We start from the raw sequence: 16,752 nt of genomic DNA, 5'->3' as shown, positions 1-16,752 counted from the left end.
GCTGCTTTCTCTCCTTGAGTCTCATACGGCCCAAATCAAAGGGTCTGTAGGCAGTGTTCCCTTCTGGAAACTCTGGGGGCAAAATCTGTTTTCAGGCGCACTGAGGTTGGCGGTAGAATCCAGGTCCTTACAGAGATAGGCCAGACCTCCCTGCTTTTTGCAGGCAGTCAGCTGGCACCCACTTCCATCTCCCAGAGCTCCTCCTGGGTCCATGTGCAGGTGCATCTCAGAGCGAAGGCACATCCAGTCCTCTCCATGGTGCTGCGTCTCTTTGACGACTACTTCCTGCTCTGCTTTTGAGGGCTTATGTGATTATATTGAGCCCCAAAGGATTATCCAGAATCATCTCTTTATAATCCCTTCACAGCAGTTCTTAGATTAATGGTTTGATTGAATAACAAAGAGAAAGGGGTCTTGGAAGGACTTCTTTAGAATTCTGCTTACCACAGATGTTATCCTCTTTCCTGGGTTTGTAAAAAGCCAACATTCTTCATTACTCAGAAGACCTTTGAACTGCATTCAAAATTAAATTAAAAAAAAAGGTCAAAGTCCTTTGGAAACATGAATGCCTCTAAAAGTCTGAATGGTGACTGTTAGGAGAGGGTGCAGTTTATACAGCAACTCCTTCTGTGACCATTTCCACGTTTCCTGTGTCTTGAACAATAGCCTTTCTCTTGCATTTGCAGCTAAACCTTCTAGAAATTTCTGTAATCCTCTGTTTGATAGCTGCATCTTCCTCCTGAAATTTGATACCTTTCTTTTACCCCCATTCACACTTACCAGTTCTTTTCCTGAAGTAACCCAATGTCCTGTGTTCATCCTAAAAACCTTTAATGTCTCATGATAATTACCCTTGAGCATCTTAAGGGAGGCAAGGCTTCTGCTGAAATCATGGCTTGTTTTGGAGGCATATTAATTCATGGTATCTGATTTATGCATCCAAGGAATTGAAAGTTGGTTTTTTTTTTTCCACCCGAGACACTAGCGCATTATGCTAAGAATATCTAATAGACTCAGAGTGGGTGCTTGCCTTCGTGGAAGACGGCAGTGACTACTTTTGTTAGAATTTTTATGTAAGGATGGTAAATAGGGGTCATCTATAAAGCTAAAGATTAGAAACAACCTTTGCCTTAGAGAGTTGAAATGTGAAAGAAACCGTGATCTTTGTGAAGCCTAATTCCTCCTTCACACCTGAAAGGATTCTTAAAGAATCTTTTCCTTCTGTTACGGAAACGACAGGCCAGCCAAGAAACAAGCACCACTCAGAGGGTTGGAGTACTCAGATGTGTTATGCCGGCGGGCTCAGAGGGGCTTCTGCTCCGAAGCTCTGAGCACCTCCAAGACGTGCGCATGAGGTTTTATAGGGTAAAGTACAAGCTTGGGGTATTCGGCCAATAGGCATGGGACAGCTTTAGCAGCATCATTATCACAAAAGTGGAGGCAGGAAGGCAGCAAACCAACATTCCAAAGCCAGAAATATATCTTTGAAAATCCAGCTGGCTAGCAAAAACATGAACAGCAAACCAACACTAATTAACTTAGATTTACAAGTTAGTCCAGCAGAACTCAGATCAGTATTCCGATACTTAGATTTGTGAGTTATCTTGTTAGCCGAGCCCAGCCTCTCCTTCACATTCTTAGACTTGTGAGTTAACTTGTTAGACCAGCCCAGCTTTTCCTTCACACTTCCGTTGTAATAACTGCGAGAAATAGCGGGAGCTCCTAGGGTTTGGTCAAGGGCTTTTAATTTTGTACTTCCCTATGCATATTTTTTTCCCTTTGCAGTTGCAGAGTTCACCTCCTACCTTTGGAATAGACAGGAGCCTAAGGGCTGGGAGAGAGTCCGTGATCAGGTTCACAGAGTACTGTACTAGTGGGAACATCATTGGAGAGCTGAGCTGTCTGCTTAAGCGTGAAATTGAATACACTGCCATCTGTGAAACTATTTTACAGGCAAGAAACTGGTTCTGTCTGTATTGTGGGTTGTTAGTTAATTCTTCCTCAAGTCAGTAAGGGATGCCAGCACGTTTTCTTCCTCTGGGTTCTAATGTCCTAGTTACTCACCCAACCAGCTGTTGTGAAACAGTGCAGACTAGGTGAGAGAAGGGTGGAGCATCCTTGCTGTGGGATCTGGAGGGAAATATTTTAACTCTTTGACTCTTTGTCATTTTTTTTAATTAAATGAGAAAATAGCTAACTTTTGATTTTATGAAGATAAGGAAAATGCATATGCAAAGTGCCTGCCACTTTTAGGTGCTCAATAAATGGCCCCAAAATGAGAGCAGTGTTTTTAAAGAATGTTTGTCTTCCAACTCTCTTCTGCTTTTCACTTGCTAAGTAAGACGTTTATTTAACAAATAAGTGGCCAGCTCTGGGGGAATTCAAATGGAAATGAGCCCAAGTTCCCACTTACAAGGAATTCTCAAGCTTTGGGAACTGTTAAATGCACTAGAGCAGGGTCCAGAGTGTGACAAACGGAAGCGAATGTTGCTTTGTGAGTTTCATACCATTTCGTTTTTGGAAGAGGATAGAGGCGTAAATGTATTCGCAAAGCTGAATTAATTTCATTGAAGTTCAGATAGGTTGACTTCTGAAAGAATCGTCTTCCTTATTCAGATTATCACTTTGCTCTGAAAACAAATGCTGTGAATGAGCCCACTTTACCTACTGTGGCAATAAAAATAGCTAAGTTTATGTGGCTTAGTTCCTTAATCTTGGGCTCATGAGCCATATCCTTTATCATGGCTATTGATTGGTATAAATTTTCCTGGCCTATTATTAAGTCTGTAGCTTTAATTGGGCTGTACATTTTATCCTCTTATACTTAAATGGCAGAGTGTTGTAATTACCATACTCAAGTTGATAGTTTTTCTAGGAGGTTAGGTAGAGATGAAATCTACAGGCATCTTTTTTAGACAATCCTGTAATTTAGTTTCAAATCAAGCTTACTGCTTGAAACCTTGTCATTTCAGGCCTGCTTTATCTCCCTGGAGGATTTATACGAAGGCTTTGATGTCTTCTGGCCATCCCTGGAATATAAAATATGGCTAAAGCTTGCTCTCAGTATTGCCTGTCAGTATTTTGAATCAGCTCTCGCTGACGAGGTGAGTTGCATGGTTAAAATATGAATGAAATTTTATTTACTGTATTTTTACAAAATGCATTTTATATTTTGGAGACAAAAACAGAAAGGAAGGTCATGTTTGATTTTTTTTAAGTAGGATTCCAGGATTTTTACCACTCTCTTATCCTGACTTCCTGTAGGTCATCAGTCCCTTTGTGACAGCTAATTTTCCCAGGCTACCTGCAGTCATCCCTTAAAAATAATAAAGTAGATTCAGCAAATCTTGAATAGGTAGATCCCCAAGAATCAAGCATAGTACTAATTAGAACGAGTGAATGAGCATTCAGTCTGGTGTTTATTATAGTCTACTCTGCTACCTACGTTAACATAAATTTCCTGCCTTTTCAAATTTTTATTAAGTTTACTGAACCTCATCTATGAACTTTATCTCAAAAAAGTAGTGGTTCAAGTCTGTTTTTGAACTGGCACAGTTTACAAGCCCATCGTTACATCCCATTTAATAATTATTTGAACCCCTTTCATGAGTTTGGAACCAGGGAAGAGACAGACCTGAAGTTCAACAGTATTTGTTGAATTGTGAGACTGAATATAAATATTGAGTTAAACAATTAGCATGTCTTGAGAGCATGAGAAGACAAGCCACAGACTGGGAGAAAGTATTTGCAAAAGAGACATCAGATAAAGAACTATTATCCAAAACAAACAAAGAACTTTTAAAACTCAACAACAGGAAAACAACCTGATTTTAAAAAATGGGCCAAAAATCATAACAGACACTTCACCAAAGGAGCTATTACTAAACATGTGGAAAGATGCTCCACATCATATGTCATCAGGGAAATGCAAATTAAAACAACAATATGATATCACTACACACCTATTAATTAGCCAACATTTGTAACGCTGTCACCACCACATGCTGGCGAGGGTGTGGAGCAATAGGAACTTTTATTCACTGCTGGTGAGAATGCAAAATGGTACAGCTACTTTGGAAGACAATTTGCTGTTTTCTTACAAAACTAACATATTCTTGCCATGTGAACCAGCAATCATTCTCTTTGATATTTACCCAAAGGAGCTGAAAACTTATGTCAATGCATGAAACTACACACAGATGTTTATAGAAGCTTTAATCATAATTGCCAAAACTTGGAAGCAACCAACCAAGATGTCCTTCAGTGGATGAATGGATACATAAACTGTGGTACATTCAGATAATGGAATACTATTCAGTGCTAAAAAAAAAAAGAGAGAGAGAGAGAGAGCTATCAAGCCATGAAAAGACTTGGAAGAAACTTAAATGCATATTGCTAAAGTGAAAGATGCCAATGATAGGACATTCTGGAGAAGGCAAAACCGTGAAGACAATGAAAAGATCAGTGGTTGCTAGAAGCTGGGGTGAGGAAGGGTGAACAGGTAGAGCTCAGAGGATTTTTAGGGCAATGAAAATACTCTTTGGTACATGTATGACGGATACCTGTCATGATACATTTGTCTACACCCATAGGATATGTAACAGCAAGAGTAAACTCTAAACTGTGGACTTTGGGTGTTAATGATGTGTCACTGTAGGTCATTGATTGTAATAAATGTGCCACTCTGGTGGAGAATGTTGATAATGGGTGAGGCCCTGCATGTATAAGGACAGAGGGTATATGAGAAATCTCTGTACTCTCCTCTCAAATTTGCTGTGAACCCAAAACTACTCTTAAACTTTGTCTTAAAACATTAGCATGTCATGCTAAGGCAGTCGTGTTTCTTTCACTGCGTGGCAGTAATTTTCAGAAAAATTTTAGCAGAAGGGTAAGATTTAGATTCTTTTCTTCCTTTTGCTTTGCCTCTTCATGAGAATTAGGACAAGTTTAGAGTCTAGTGTGAAACTCCAGAGAAGAGGATGAGGACCAATTGGTTGAAACTCTGTGGAGTCAGAGTTGACTCAATAGTAAGGTGAATGTGCTTTTTGTTTTCCTAAATTCACAAGCAACACATATTCATAATATAAATTTTAAAATATGTTACGAAACCTAAGAAAATAATAACTTTCTACCCCAATTTTACTCCCCAGAGAATCTCTATTTAACACATTAGTTTATTTCTGTCTAGTTTTTTTCCGTTAAAGAATTAACCAACTAAGACTTTTTAGAACATCCAGGCACCAAGATTATACTGTATCCTCTCCTCTAGACCATAAAACTCAAAATTTACATGCGTTTGAAAACCACAATAGCTTTTAAAAAGGCTTTTTTGGTTGTAAAGTTCTAGAGAAGTTTGCTAATTAATTTTCTTACGGTTTTGATGCCCCAGTTATGCCGATGCCCTGAACAATTAAGTGTTTGATTTGCCTGTCAGGGACCAAGATCTGAGGCCTGGGTCATGTAGCTGTGCACTTCCTGTGCCCGGAGATGTTCAGAGTGAGCTGATGGCCCCCGTCAGGACACTGTCCAGGAGATTCCCACTGCTGGGCTGACCTCTAAGCTCCTGTATTAGTTTGCTGGGGCTTCTGTAACAAACTACTACCAACTGAGTGGCTTACACAACAGAAATTATTGTCTCACTGTTGTCAGCGCTAGAAATCTGAGATCAAGGAGCTGGCAGGGTTGGTTCCTGCTGAGGGCCATGGAGGAGAATGTGGTCCAGGCCTCCCTCCTTGGCTTGTAGATGGAAGTCTTCACCTTCACATGGTGTTCTCCCTGGATGCATGTCTGTGTCCAAATTTCCCCTTTTCATAAGGACAAACTGTCATATTGGATTAGGTGCCCATCCTACTCCAGTTTGACCTCATCTTATTTTAAACAGTTACATCTGCAATGACCCTGTTTCCAAATAAGGTCACAGTCTGAGGTACTGAGGGTTAGGGCTTCAATATGAGAATTTTGGAGGGACACAATTCAGTCTATGAGAGCTGTCTTCCAGGTCTAAAATCTATGATTCTGAACCTCGAAGTAAGCTTAAGACTCAGTGCCTTGCTTGTTTTGTTTGTTTCTTTCTTTGTTTTTTTGTTTTTGTTTGTTTGTTTTTTGTTTGTTCCCTTGTCAACTGGGACGTTTGCTTACTGCTAGGCAAAACCTATGCATCTTTAGGACTCTGGTTCTTGTGTGAATAGAAATCCAGGAGGCATAGCAGACTGCCCTGCTGTGTGGCTCATTGAGCTCAGGCAAGCCCGTAAGTCAGGACTGGGCAACCACATTCAGGGCCACTAGACAGTAGCAATATAAACATTCTGAATTCAGAATCTTTTCAGAACCCATTCTGAACTCCAAATAAACTCTGTCTGTTGGTCCCAGGGTCCATTTGCCTTTTGGCACCCTCAAAGAACTCAGCTAAATCAATGAACTTGCTTTCTTCTCTTCTTTTTTTAACATTTAATCCTCCTTTTATTTCACTTATTCTCTTTTAAATTGAAATATAGTTGATGTACAACATTATGTTAGTTTCAGATCTACAACATAATGATTTGACATTTGCATATCTAATAAAATGATCACCATGATAAGTCTGATAACCTTCTGCCCCAAAGTTATTTCAATATTATTGGCCACATTCCTTATGCTGTATATTACCTTCCCGTGACTTTATTATGTGACTAGAGGTTTGTAAGTCTTATCCTCTTCACCTGTTTCACCCAACCTCCCACCCCTCTCCTCTCTGGCAACCACTGGTTTGCTGTTTCTGTAAGTCTGTTTCTGTTTTTATTTGTTCATTTGTTTTGTTTTTTAGATTATTGCACATATAAATGAGATCATATGGCATTAGTCTTTCTGTCTGCCTTATTCCACTTAGCCTGATACTCTACTCTCTTGATTCATCCACGTTGTCACAAATGGCAAGATTTCATTCTTTTTTATGGCTTAGTAGTATTGCATTGTATATATATATCTCTCTCTATATATATATCACATCTCCTTTATCCATTTATCTATCAGTGGACACTTAGGTTGTTTCCATATCTTGGCTACCGTAAATGACGCTGCAGTGAGCATAGGGGAGCATGTATCTTTTTGAATCAGTGTTTTTGTTTTCTTTAGATAAATGCTCAGAAGTGGGGTGGCTGGATCATATGGTAGTTCTATTTTTAATTTTTTGAGAAACCTCCATACTGTTTTCCACAGTGGCTGCACCAATTTATATTCCCACCAACAGTGCGCGAGGGTTCCCTTCTCTCCACATCCTTGCCAGCACTTGTTATTTTCTATTGTTTTAATAGTAGCCATTCTAATGAGTGTGAGCTGGTTTGCATTTCTCTGATGGTGAATGATATTGAGCATCTTTTCACGTGGAATTTGCTTTCTTCTTGGTATCATGTATCATAGTATCTGATTTATAGGAAAGTAATGTAATTTTATTTTAGGACCTAAAGTTTCAAAAGTGTGTGGCGCTCAATCATGTGTATGTGGAGACTTTATCGAGCTATAACGAAATGACCATTGATAATGTGACCATGAAATTTGTTATTATTGTGTACGGCAGTGTTATTGATACTAAGACAGAGGCACCATACCTTGCACCTTGCATTTTACCTAAAACCTGTGAACAGGTAAGGAGGATCATTTCTAGAGAGTCATTTGCTTTTCATGGTGCCCCAGAAGTGACTTTAGAACTCAACTGACCACCTTAAAAAGAAATTTAACCTAGAAAGACCCTACCGTTCTTACCTGCCCTTAACAAAACAATCAGAATGTACCCAGGGCTTCTGTGTGCTGTTGTGCAGGGTGTGCCCTGCACAAGAGTGTGACTGAGGGACAAATGGACCAGGAATCTACTTGCTCTCTGTTTGCCAAGCCGTTCGCCCTGGCATGGGGCTGTGCCTCCCCCGGGGAAGAATGGAGTGCGTTTTCCCTAGTTCATGCCAAGGCAACAACCCCGCATGCTAGTATACCTCTGGAAGTATCTGCACTGGTTGATAAGAAGGGAGATGAATTGGGGCCATGTCACTTTGTTGCCACATTAGTGCCTGTGGGCACAGCTTGATAGAGGGCCCGGGGCCTCATCACTTCACGCCTCTGTCAGGAAGGGGGAAGTGTGAACACCTAGGACTTAACAGGAGATGGGAAGAGTAGAAGCAAGGTTCCTAATGGGCCAAGCAACCTGCCATAGGACCACAGGGAAGAGCCCAGGAACGGGGAGGGCCAAGAGGTTGTGGGAAGAGCTGGCATCTCTTTAATCTGGTAACACGTTTCTCCCCTTTGTGAGCGACCCTTTCTGCTTGTTCAGGCTGGGAAAGGTCATTAATTTAATGAAAATTTATGTCCCAGAAAAGTCGGTAACCCTCCTAAAAAGTGCATTTGCCCCTTTCATAACATTCTTATTTTGTCATCCTCTGAACAATTCAGAGGATGAAGGTTTCTTAACTGTGTGTGTGTGTGTTTTAACAGAAAATGAAAATCACTTTAGCTTTGAAACAAGGGGTGGGGGACAGTGGGAGCAACCCCACAGTTTAGTTTGTTAAGACACCAGGGTTTGGGGTCAGGCATGCTTGGATTTAAAACCTCACCCCTGTGCCCACGCGGTGTGTGAGCGGAGATAGCTGCCTTCTGACCCTCAGTTTCCTGTTAGATGAGGGTAGTAGTCTCAGCCATCTCACAAGGTTATTGTGGGGATTAAATGGGATAGTATGTGATCATATCGAGAGAATATCTAGAAATGGTCATTATAATTGTTACTTACGTATGCCACTTGCATTGTGGCACATGGGGCAAAAGCTCAAGAGCTTTTAATATTTTCCCCTCTGGGAAGGCTGGGCCCCGAGCCCTTGAATGTCACTGTTAGAGTAAAAGTAACTCAGTGGATGCTGGGGATTCCATTTTCCACACTGGTTACAAGCAAGGTGTACAGATTTCCTTTCTGATGTCTATAAATATGCAAAAGATAATTTGCTGGTTCAAGACTTCTTGAAACCACGTTGAAGAGGATTTGAAATGAAAAAGGTAGAGCTTAGGTTGGATACCCAGTCCTAGGTTTTGGTTTATTTCTTATATTCTTTTGGGAAGGTGAGGAAGCATCCAGCTTAGAGATCAAAGCATGCTCTTTTGGCTAATTTTGACTTTTCTCCTTTAGGTGCAGGGAACTTCAGATTTAAGCAAGCTGCTTGTTATCCTAGCATCCAAGCCTGTCAAAAATAGTAACTCCAAGGTCATGGGTAAGGGGTAGCCCTTTAGTGGTAGGAAAACCATTGAGAAGGAATTCTGGTACATGTAAGATTCACTTCATTCTAAGAAAACGATTTGAGGGCATCGTGTGGGTTTATCATCCATCTCCCTTCTTGGGCCCACCCTGGCTGCCACATTGCCTCTGGGAGGTCGCATATCAGAGACTTCCAGACACTGAGATGCAGGTGGCTCTTCCTCTCTCATGTCTTTCCCTCCACGCCCTTGTTGGGGGATAGCAGCTTCTACCTTGTACTCCGATCCTGTTGGCTGGAGCCTTGTGGTGCTGTTGTGGGAGGAGCCGGAATGGGGAGGGGACAGGCTCACACAGCAGCCTCAGGTGTGGGAGCCGGTTTTCTGTCAGCAGCCAAAGGGAATATAGAACTTGACAGTTGCTCATTCATATTCCAAACCACGGTCACGGCCACAACTCAAATGACTTGCTTTGAGGTGCATGTTAATAGTCACTACGTAATTATTGTCACTAAATGTGTATTAGCAACCATCTGCTTGTGCTATGGTGCTAAGCATTATATAAAGAAGACCAGATAGGAAGTCCTCGCCCTAGGGAAAGTACTTTCAAGGTCTTTCATTCAGCCTCAGCATCCCTGTCTTATCAAGCCCAGTGTCACCATTTTCCCAGCTGCCCCAGCTTGAAAACAGAATCATCCTTGATTTGCTCCATCCCAGTGTTTACAATTCGTGTGACCTGCTAGCTTACACATCCTTAATGAATTGCTAATTTGTGGGGGAGAGGTTTTACATGATTTCAAACTGTGCATAAAGTGACCTTTTAGCAATAGTTTATACCTCATTATTTCTCATTTGCATAATCCATATAAATTGCAACCCCACAATGTGCTGGGCACTAGTTGGTGAGTGAGCCAAACCTGGTCTCCACTCTCATGGGGAGGAGAGACAGGCATCCAGTGAGTAATTCCACTTCTCCCCTAGAAGCAAGTTCAACCTCAGACATTCTTACAGCTCACTTTCCATGTCCTGTTCTGGGATCACATGCGGCACCATGATTTGGGGAGCTCTCTCTGCTCCTGGGTCTCCCGTCCAAGCTGGCTAACACTGAGATGACCGTGACTCCAAACTTCACAGTGTTTTTAGGTCTGCCACTCTGTGGCTTCCACAGCCCTCTTGGGGCACAGGAGTTATGGGAAGGCTGGGAGCTCAGGGTCTAGTGTCAGCCCCCTTGGGGCGCCCTGAGGGCCACTGAATCAGAGATGGCTTTAGAGTCAGGGACATAGATCACTCTGCATTCCCCAGTGAGTTTGGGACAAGAGTCAAAAATGGTAGGCCTGTGCACTTGATCCAGCTGGTACACTGGATTTGGCCCACATACACATTTTCTTTGAAAATTATCAAGTATAAACATCCAGAAATTTCATATTTAAAAAAAAATTTCAGATTTTGAGCTTTTCTTGAGAAAATCAGAACATCTGCCAATACTCGGTCCTCATATCTGTGTGTGGCAACCAGCAGGTAGAGCTGAGCATCGCTGGCTTCCGTAGGGGAAGCAGATGCTCTACAGTTTGCCGCAGTCCACGCCGCTCCCTGTTGTGTTGTATGGCCCACTTTGTCTGTGTGACCTGCCTGTTCTCAGTCGGGTTTGCCAGACCTTGTATTGGACTTTTGGGAACCTAGTAACAAACTTCCTTGGGGTAAAAAAGTAAAGGTCCCATTTGGAAAGGGAGAAGGGAAAAGGGAGACTTGCAGGGAGGAAGTAAATTGGGATTTCATAATATCCTCCTGCTACCTACACTCTTGAATTCCTAATTTAGTTGTTTTCTGTTTAATGCACTTCTTTGGATCGGCTCAGTTGACACCGGTCTTCAAATGACCAGGAGAGACTATCACTGGAAGAGAAAAGATGAGGTAATAACTTGCCACTTTGATTAGATCTTTCTTATTGTGAGTATTAAACTACATAGCAAAAATAAATTGTGAAGTCAAGTAGCAACAATGTAGGCGGTAAGAAAAGAGACTCTTGGTGGCAGCTCATTAATATGTAAAAATTGGGATTAAAGCTGATGACCTTAATGACTTAACAATTAAAATTATGGAATATTTTTGAAAAATGTTATTTTGCCCCCCCCCCCAATTCCACCTCTCCTAACCCCCTTCCCCTGATATTTTGTTCCAAACTAGGGATCTCTGGGATTAGGGGAGGGAGGGACATTTGTCCTGCAACGGTTAGACACAAGCACTTAAGTGTGGAAGCTTCTCTCTTTGGAGTGTGTGTTCCCGGGGATGTGCGGGTGCTCTGGTTGGGGTGTGTGATGCACAGGCTGATCGCTGGCATTTTCCTAGGGTCCCAGTTCTACTTGACAGTCTTTTAAAGGGAGAAGTTGACTCATTTTACTGTTAGGTTATTTAAAATGTTTCATAATGAAACAAACATATTATGGAGAATTGCATGAACTAAAAAGATAAACCAAGAGACTTTAAAACATTTTATTATGGTGACTCACTTAGGTTTTGCCCTGACATCTTTCCTACTTTCCTCAGCAATCAGGGCTAATTTAGAAAAGTGTGAGAAGTGCTGGAAGCCATGCCTGGAGTTGGGCAGGGAGAGGGGCTGGTCACGTTGGGCCAGGACAGATTAGAGGCAGGTCTGTTGGGGAGGAGGGTAGTCGGCAAAGCTTACTACTCAAAGGATCTCTGACAGGACCACTAACAGAGTTCATTTGGGCCAGAGCCCACTGCTGAGTGGAGAGAGGAGGGCAGTTCTGACAGAGGAATAGGGCACTAGGCAAATGCAGAAGTGGGCCAGGTAGCAGTGATGGTGCCAAAAATGGTCTTCTGGGGCCTTCGGCATGCTCCCTCACCCCAAATAAACATGCCTTCTAAGGAGAAATGATGTGCTGTGTAAGTGCAGCCTCACGAGAAGCCCCTTGGCCCAACCAGATAGCCACCCTGAGACTCTTCTGATAGCAATTCTGGTCTTGCCTCGGTCATTTATGACAATCAAGGTGGTTTGCCCTGTGCTCGTTGGGGGAAGGACGGTTGCATCAACCAAACTTACTGGTTATTAGTTCCTTTTTAGGCAGTTTTCCTAGGGTCATCCTCTCCTCTTTCTTAAAGGGACCCTATTTCACAAATGGGAAACCTAATTGGGGGTCTAATAGTTGGGTTTCTCATTTGCTACTGTCTTTTCCAGGTCCCAGTATTTTAAAAAATTCTCATTCCAATTTAGGGAAAGAAAAAAATTTCCAGTTACCTTGAAAGCAGTCACAGAGTTAGCTGGAATGCAACTCCCCTAACATTTCTGTTAAGTGCACCTTTGATAAGACTACTCTAACTGAATGTATCTCTTTACAAGATGACATTTGATGGTCTAGAGATGCACACATACTTACTCAAAGTCCGTAATATGTGGGATCTTTTAAAGGGAGTGTTTCCAGATCATGGAATGGAAACTTTTCAGTAAGTTTTCTGATTGCACTGAAGTTTTTTTCTGAAATGCTCATAGTCTAATATTTTACTTTTGACCTTTTTTTGTAGTTGGAAACTGGATCCCATTTTAGAAAAGGATATTAATGGCACGAATGTGATACGTGGAGTCAGGTTAAAGACCGAGATAACGCCCTGACTCAAGTGCTGAAAGATTATCTGGCAAGGAGTTTACTTTCAAGTTGCTAAAACAAATGACTGCTGCATTTATTTTACAAGCAATTGATGGACTGCTGCAAAAGCTCTAATTTTAAGTAGTTGCATTATTCTTGAAATGTTCAAAATTCTTCAGGATAAGACATCCTAAAACTTATGGCCTAGTGAATGAAATCCTGCCCCCAGCTGAGAGCAAGTTGTAATAGATCACAAATTATCAAAAGCATTGTACAATTAATGTATTACTGTCTAAAGCATAGGATCTATAGTTTCGATTTGTGATGTTGCTACAATTAATGTCTCCCTAACGTTTTCCAGAGTAAAGTTATTTCGCCCATCCCCAATTTAGTAAACACTGAAAAATGGAACTGTGTTCCATAATCTTAGTTACTGAAAGCAAAGTTTAGGAGGAAATCTGGCAATCTTCCATTGCACAGTACAGTTTGATAACACTTTTCATTTTATTTTAAAACGTCAAATAAAATTGAATTTTATGGTCTGATTGTCTATTGTTTAGAACCCATTATTCCTTTTCCTTTCCACAAGATTTTAAAAGAATACCTGTTGTGGGCACAGCAGGGCCATCCATGACATGGTGACGCGCTGGTTCGGTAAGAGAATTTACCCAAGTATGGGGATAGAAAGGAGGTTATTAGGCTATGCTCCCATAGACAAGAGCCGGCCACACAGACGAGAGGGCCGGTTTTATAAGGTCAGGTCACAAGGTGCCTGATCGGCTTGTGCACAAGTCTCTGATTGGTTGTAGGTGAGGCAAGAGGTTTAGGGTGAAGGGCAGTGGGGTCTATGGCTCTGATAAGGTGGGCTGCGACAAGCCAGCCTGTGAGATTGTGAGATTAGGCACTACCTGGGGCTATTAGTTTGCCGGTAGAGAATGTCAGACATCTGAGAGCCCAGGAATGGGGGTCGTTGGACTTTGAAGGACGTCAGTTGGCTCAACAATACCAGACCGTCTACTCCAGGGAAAACCATAATAGGAGTAAGAATAGAAGGAAACACAAGAGAAAAAGTTAAGCCTATTAAGAACCTTCAGGATACCTAGAACAGGGCAGTATTTTTCAGCATGGCCAGCGGAGCACCTGTGTGTCAACAAATGTCTGGTGTGGCTGCACGTGGTGGAACCATAGGACAGTCCAGTGACTTGAGGGAGGTATCGTAGACCCAGGCTCCTTTCAGCCTCCTTCTCCTTCATCCTTGGCCTGTGATTTTTATCCTCATACTGGCAAAATGATATCTGTAACGCCAGGCATTCTTTCTATCTTTCTCTCTTTTCTTTCTTTTCTCTCTTTTCTTTCTTTCTCTGTTTTCTTTCTTTCTCTCTTTTCTTTCTTTTCTCTCTTTTCTTTCTTTCTTTCTCTTTCTTTCTTTCTCTTTCTTTCTTTTTCTTTCTTTCTTTCTTTCTTTCTTTCTTTCTTTCTTTCTTTCTTTCTTTCTTTCCTTCTTTATTTCTTTCTTTCTTTCTTCCTTTCTTCCTTTCTTCCTTTCTTTCTTTCTCTATCTACCTATCTATCTATCTTATCTATTTAATTTTCACAGTTTTTGATGAAAGTTGTATACACGATTACTTTATGCATCTTCTCAATTGTTTCTTCCTTATATTTGCCTGTTTCCTTTCCTGCCTGGGGAGATTTGGCTTCACGTTTGAGGATCTTTTCGCGGTCTCTGTCCGGTTGTAGTCTGGTGATAACCACATTCCTGGGGTGAACACCCACGTAGACAGTCGTGCTGTTCACCTTCTCTCGCTGCACTTGTTCAGTGTGGGTCACATCTTTCTTCCTGTAAACCTGGACCACTTTGCCAACCTGCTGCCCTCTTGCAGTGCCCTCGTACAACCTGAACATCATCATCCTTTCAGATGAGTGTGGTTGGAAAATTGTACTTCTGGCTCAGCTCTTTGGAAAGAGGAGAAGACATAAGGTTCCTGTGAATGTCGGAAGGTACATTGAAATGCCTTTTATGGTTCTTGCTTTCGGTCACAATTCACAAATGGATTGAACTTCATTTTCGATGCCAGTGTTTCAGCAAAAGGGAAGAGCTCATTTACTTTTCAGTAAGATGTTGAGTGGAGAAAAAAAAAAAAGACACAGCCTAAAAGTTGAGAATTACGTTTTACTTGGTGGACTTTCTGAGGACTTCAATCCTGGGAGGCAGCCTCTCAGACAGCTCTTAGGGACTTCTCTAAGGAGGTAAGTGAGGAGCCAGGATATATAGGATTTTTTGCAACAAAGACTGGATAGTCAGAACATCAAAAGATTACTGTTGATTAAAGAAAACCAGATATCTCAAGTTAAGGAATTTAATGATTTTCTATTTATGGGAAGACTCAAGAGCCTGAGCTCACTGAAATCATTCCTTTGATATGCACTTTAGCTATTCAGGGCCTGTATCCTGTGCTTCCCACACTGAGTCTCCCCAGGGGACGCTGTTGGGGGTGGGGGTGGTGCTGTGGCTGAGGGCTTCCTGTTTCCATCCTGAATTCCCTCAGGGCTCACCCTCCGGGCGGCTGCAATGTGATGGCTTGATGGCTGCGATATGAGATGAGTTATTTTTCACTCACAAAGGCAAGCCGTTTTCTCTTTATAAAGCTTTGCCTTTTAGTCTGGAAGGGATCCCACCCCAGGCCAGCACTGTCACATGTCTATCATCTTAAGGTAAATTTTAAGCGGCACCTCACCTGGCCACCCTTAATACAACCTGGGTATTCTTAGTAAAGAATAAGGGGAAATGGATATTGGGTGAGCTGCAGTCTCTGCGGTGTGCTGCATGTCACCTGTGTTGCTACAAAGGACCTGGCCACTGAGAGAATCAGTCTCCCGGGGTAGGCTCCTGGGCTCTGCATTGCAACATGCTCCTCCTTTTATGAAGGAAAAGCTGGGCTGGTCTAACAAGATAACTCACAAGTCTAGGAATGTGAAGGAGAGGCTGGGCTCGGCTAACAAGATAACTCACAAATCTTAAGTATCGGAATACTGATCTGAGTTCTGCTGGACTAACTTGTAAATCTAGGTTAATTAGTGTTGGTTTGCTGTTCATGTTTTTTGCTAGCCAGCTGGATTTTCAAAGAGATATTTCTGGCTTTGGAATGTTGGTTTGCTGCCTCCCTGCTTCCACTTTTGTGATAATGATGCTGCTAAAGCTGTCCCATGCCTATTGGCCGAATACCCCAAGCTTGTACTGTACCCTATAAAACCTCATGCGCACGTCTTGGAGGCGCTCAGAACTTTGGAGCAGAAGCCCCTCTGAGCCCGCTGGTGTTAACACATCTGAGTACTCCAACCCTCTGAGTGGTGCTTGTTTCTTGGCTGGCCTGTCGTTTCCGTAACATTTTAATTCAGTGTATTGATGCTTGAGATCCACAATGTAGGGGATGAAGTAGCAGAAAACAGATATCTCCTCTAACTGTCTTGTTTGTGACGCACATTACCACATATTGGAAACAACTAGAGGACAATACTTTATTCCATGCATATCAGTTAGGATGCTTTTGGCCTCAGGTACTGGGAAACCCAATTCAAAAAGGCTTAAACACGAAGGTAATTTATTACTTTATGTAATATAAGCCCAGAGGTAGGACGGGTTCAAGATTGGTAGACTCAGTAAGGATCACATTTTTTTTTCCTCTCCACTTGGCTGTTGACCTTTACAGCCTCATTCTCTATGGCTGGATTCCTGCTCCCAGGCTGTGAGTCAGCTGCCTGCAGCAATCAGCGCTTTGTGTAGCCTTGCTCCTGTTCAGTGTGAGAGGGAAGAAGGCTCCCTGGGGCTCTCGAATGAGAAAGAATTCTTGTAGTAGAAACACCAATGATCCTCTGTTTGTGTCCAACCCCAAGAGTTGAATCACATGCCCATTTCTGAACCAGTCACTGACAGGAAGGTGACACTGACCTG

The 16,752-nt window shown here is 42.1% G+C and overlaps 1 protein-coding gene and 1 pseudogene across 1 annotated transcript in view; one reads left to right on the top strand and one right to left on the bottom strand.

Moving 5' to 3' along the window:
- The window catches only part of SLC9C2 (solute carrier family 9 member C2 (putative)), a 66,020-nt gene extending 52,672 nt beyond the window's left edge, over positions 1–13,348 (top strand). The window contains exons 22-26 of the mRNA XM_064477995.1: positions 1,786–1,953; positions 2,973–3,104; positions 7,434–7,619; positions 9,140–11,112; positions 12,742–13,348. Of these exons, the coding sequence (XP_064334065.1) occupies positions 1,786–1,953; positions 2,973–3,104; positions 7,434–7,619; positions 9,140–9,232 (579 nt within the window). The 3' untranslated portion in view covers positions 9,233–11,112; positions 12,742–13,348. The remainder of the gene's footprint in view (positions 1–1,785; positions 1,954–2,972; positions 3,105–7,433; positions 7,620–9,139; positions 11,113–12,741) is intronic.
- A 1,023-nt stretch (positions 13,349–14,371) lies between these two features.
- LOC116148077 (large ribosomal subunit protein uL24-like) lies at positions 14,372–15,476 on the bottom strand (annotated as a pseudogene).
- Positions 15,477–16,752: the final 1,276 nt, after the last annotated feature.

This window comes from Camelus dromedarius, chromosome 23, assembly GCF_036321535.1.
Source record: "Camelus dromedarius isolate mCamDro1 chromosome 23, mCamDro1.pat, whole genome shotgun sequence".
Classification (NCBI taxonomy): Eukaryota; Metazoa; Chordata; class Mammalia; order Artiodactyla; family Camelidae; genus Camelus; species Camelus dromedarius.
This window is presented reverse-complemented; position numbering and strand designations above follow the sequence as displayed.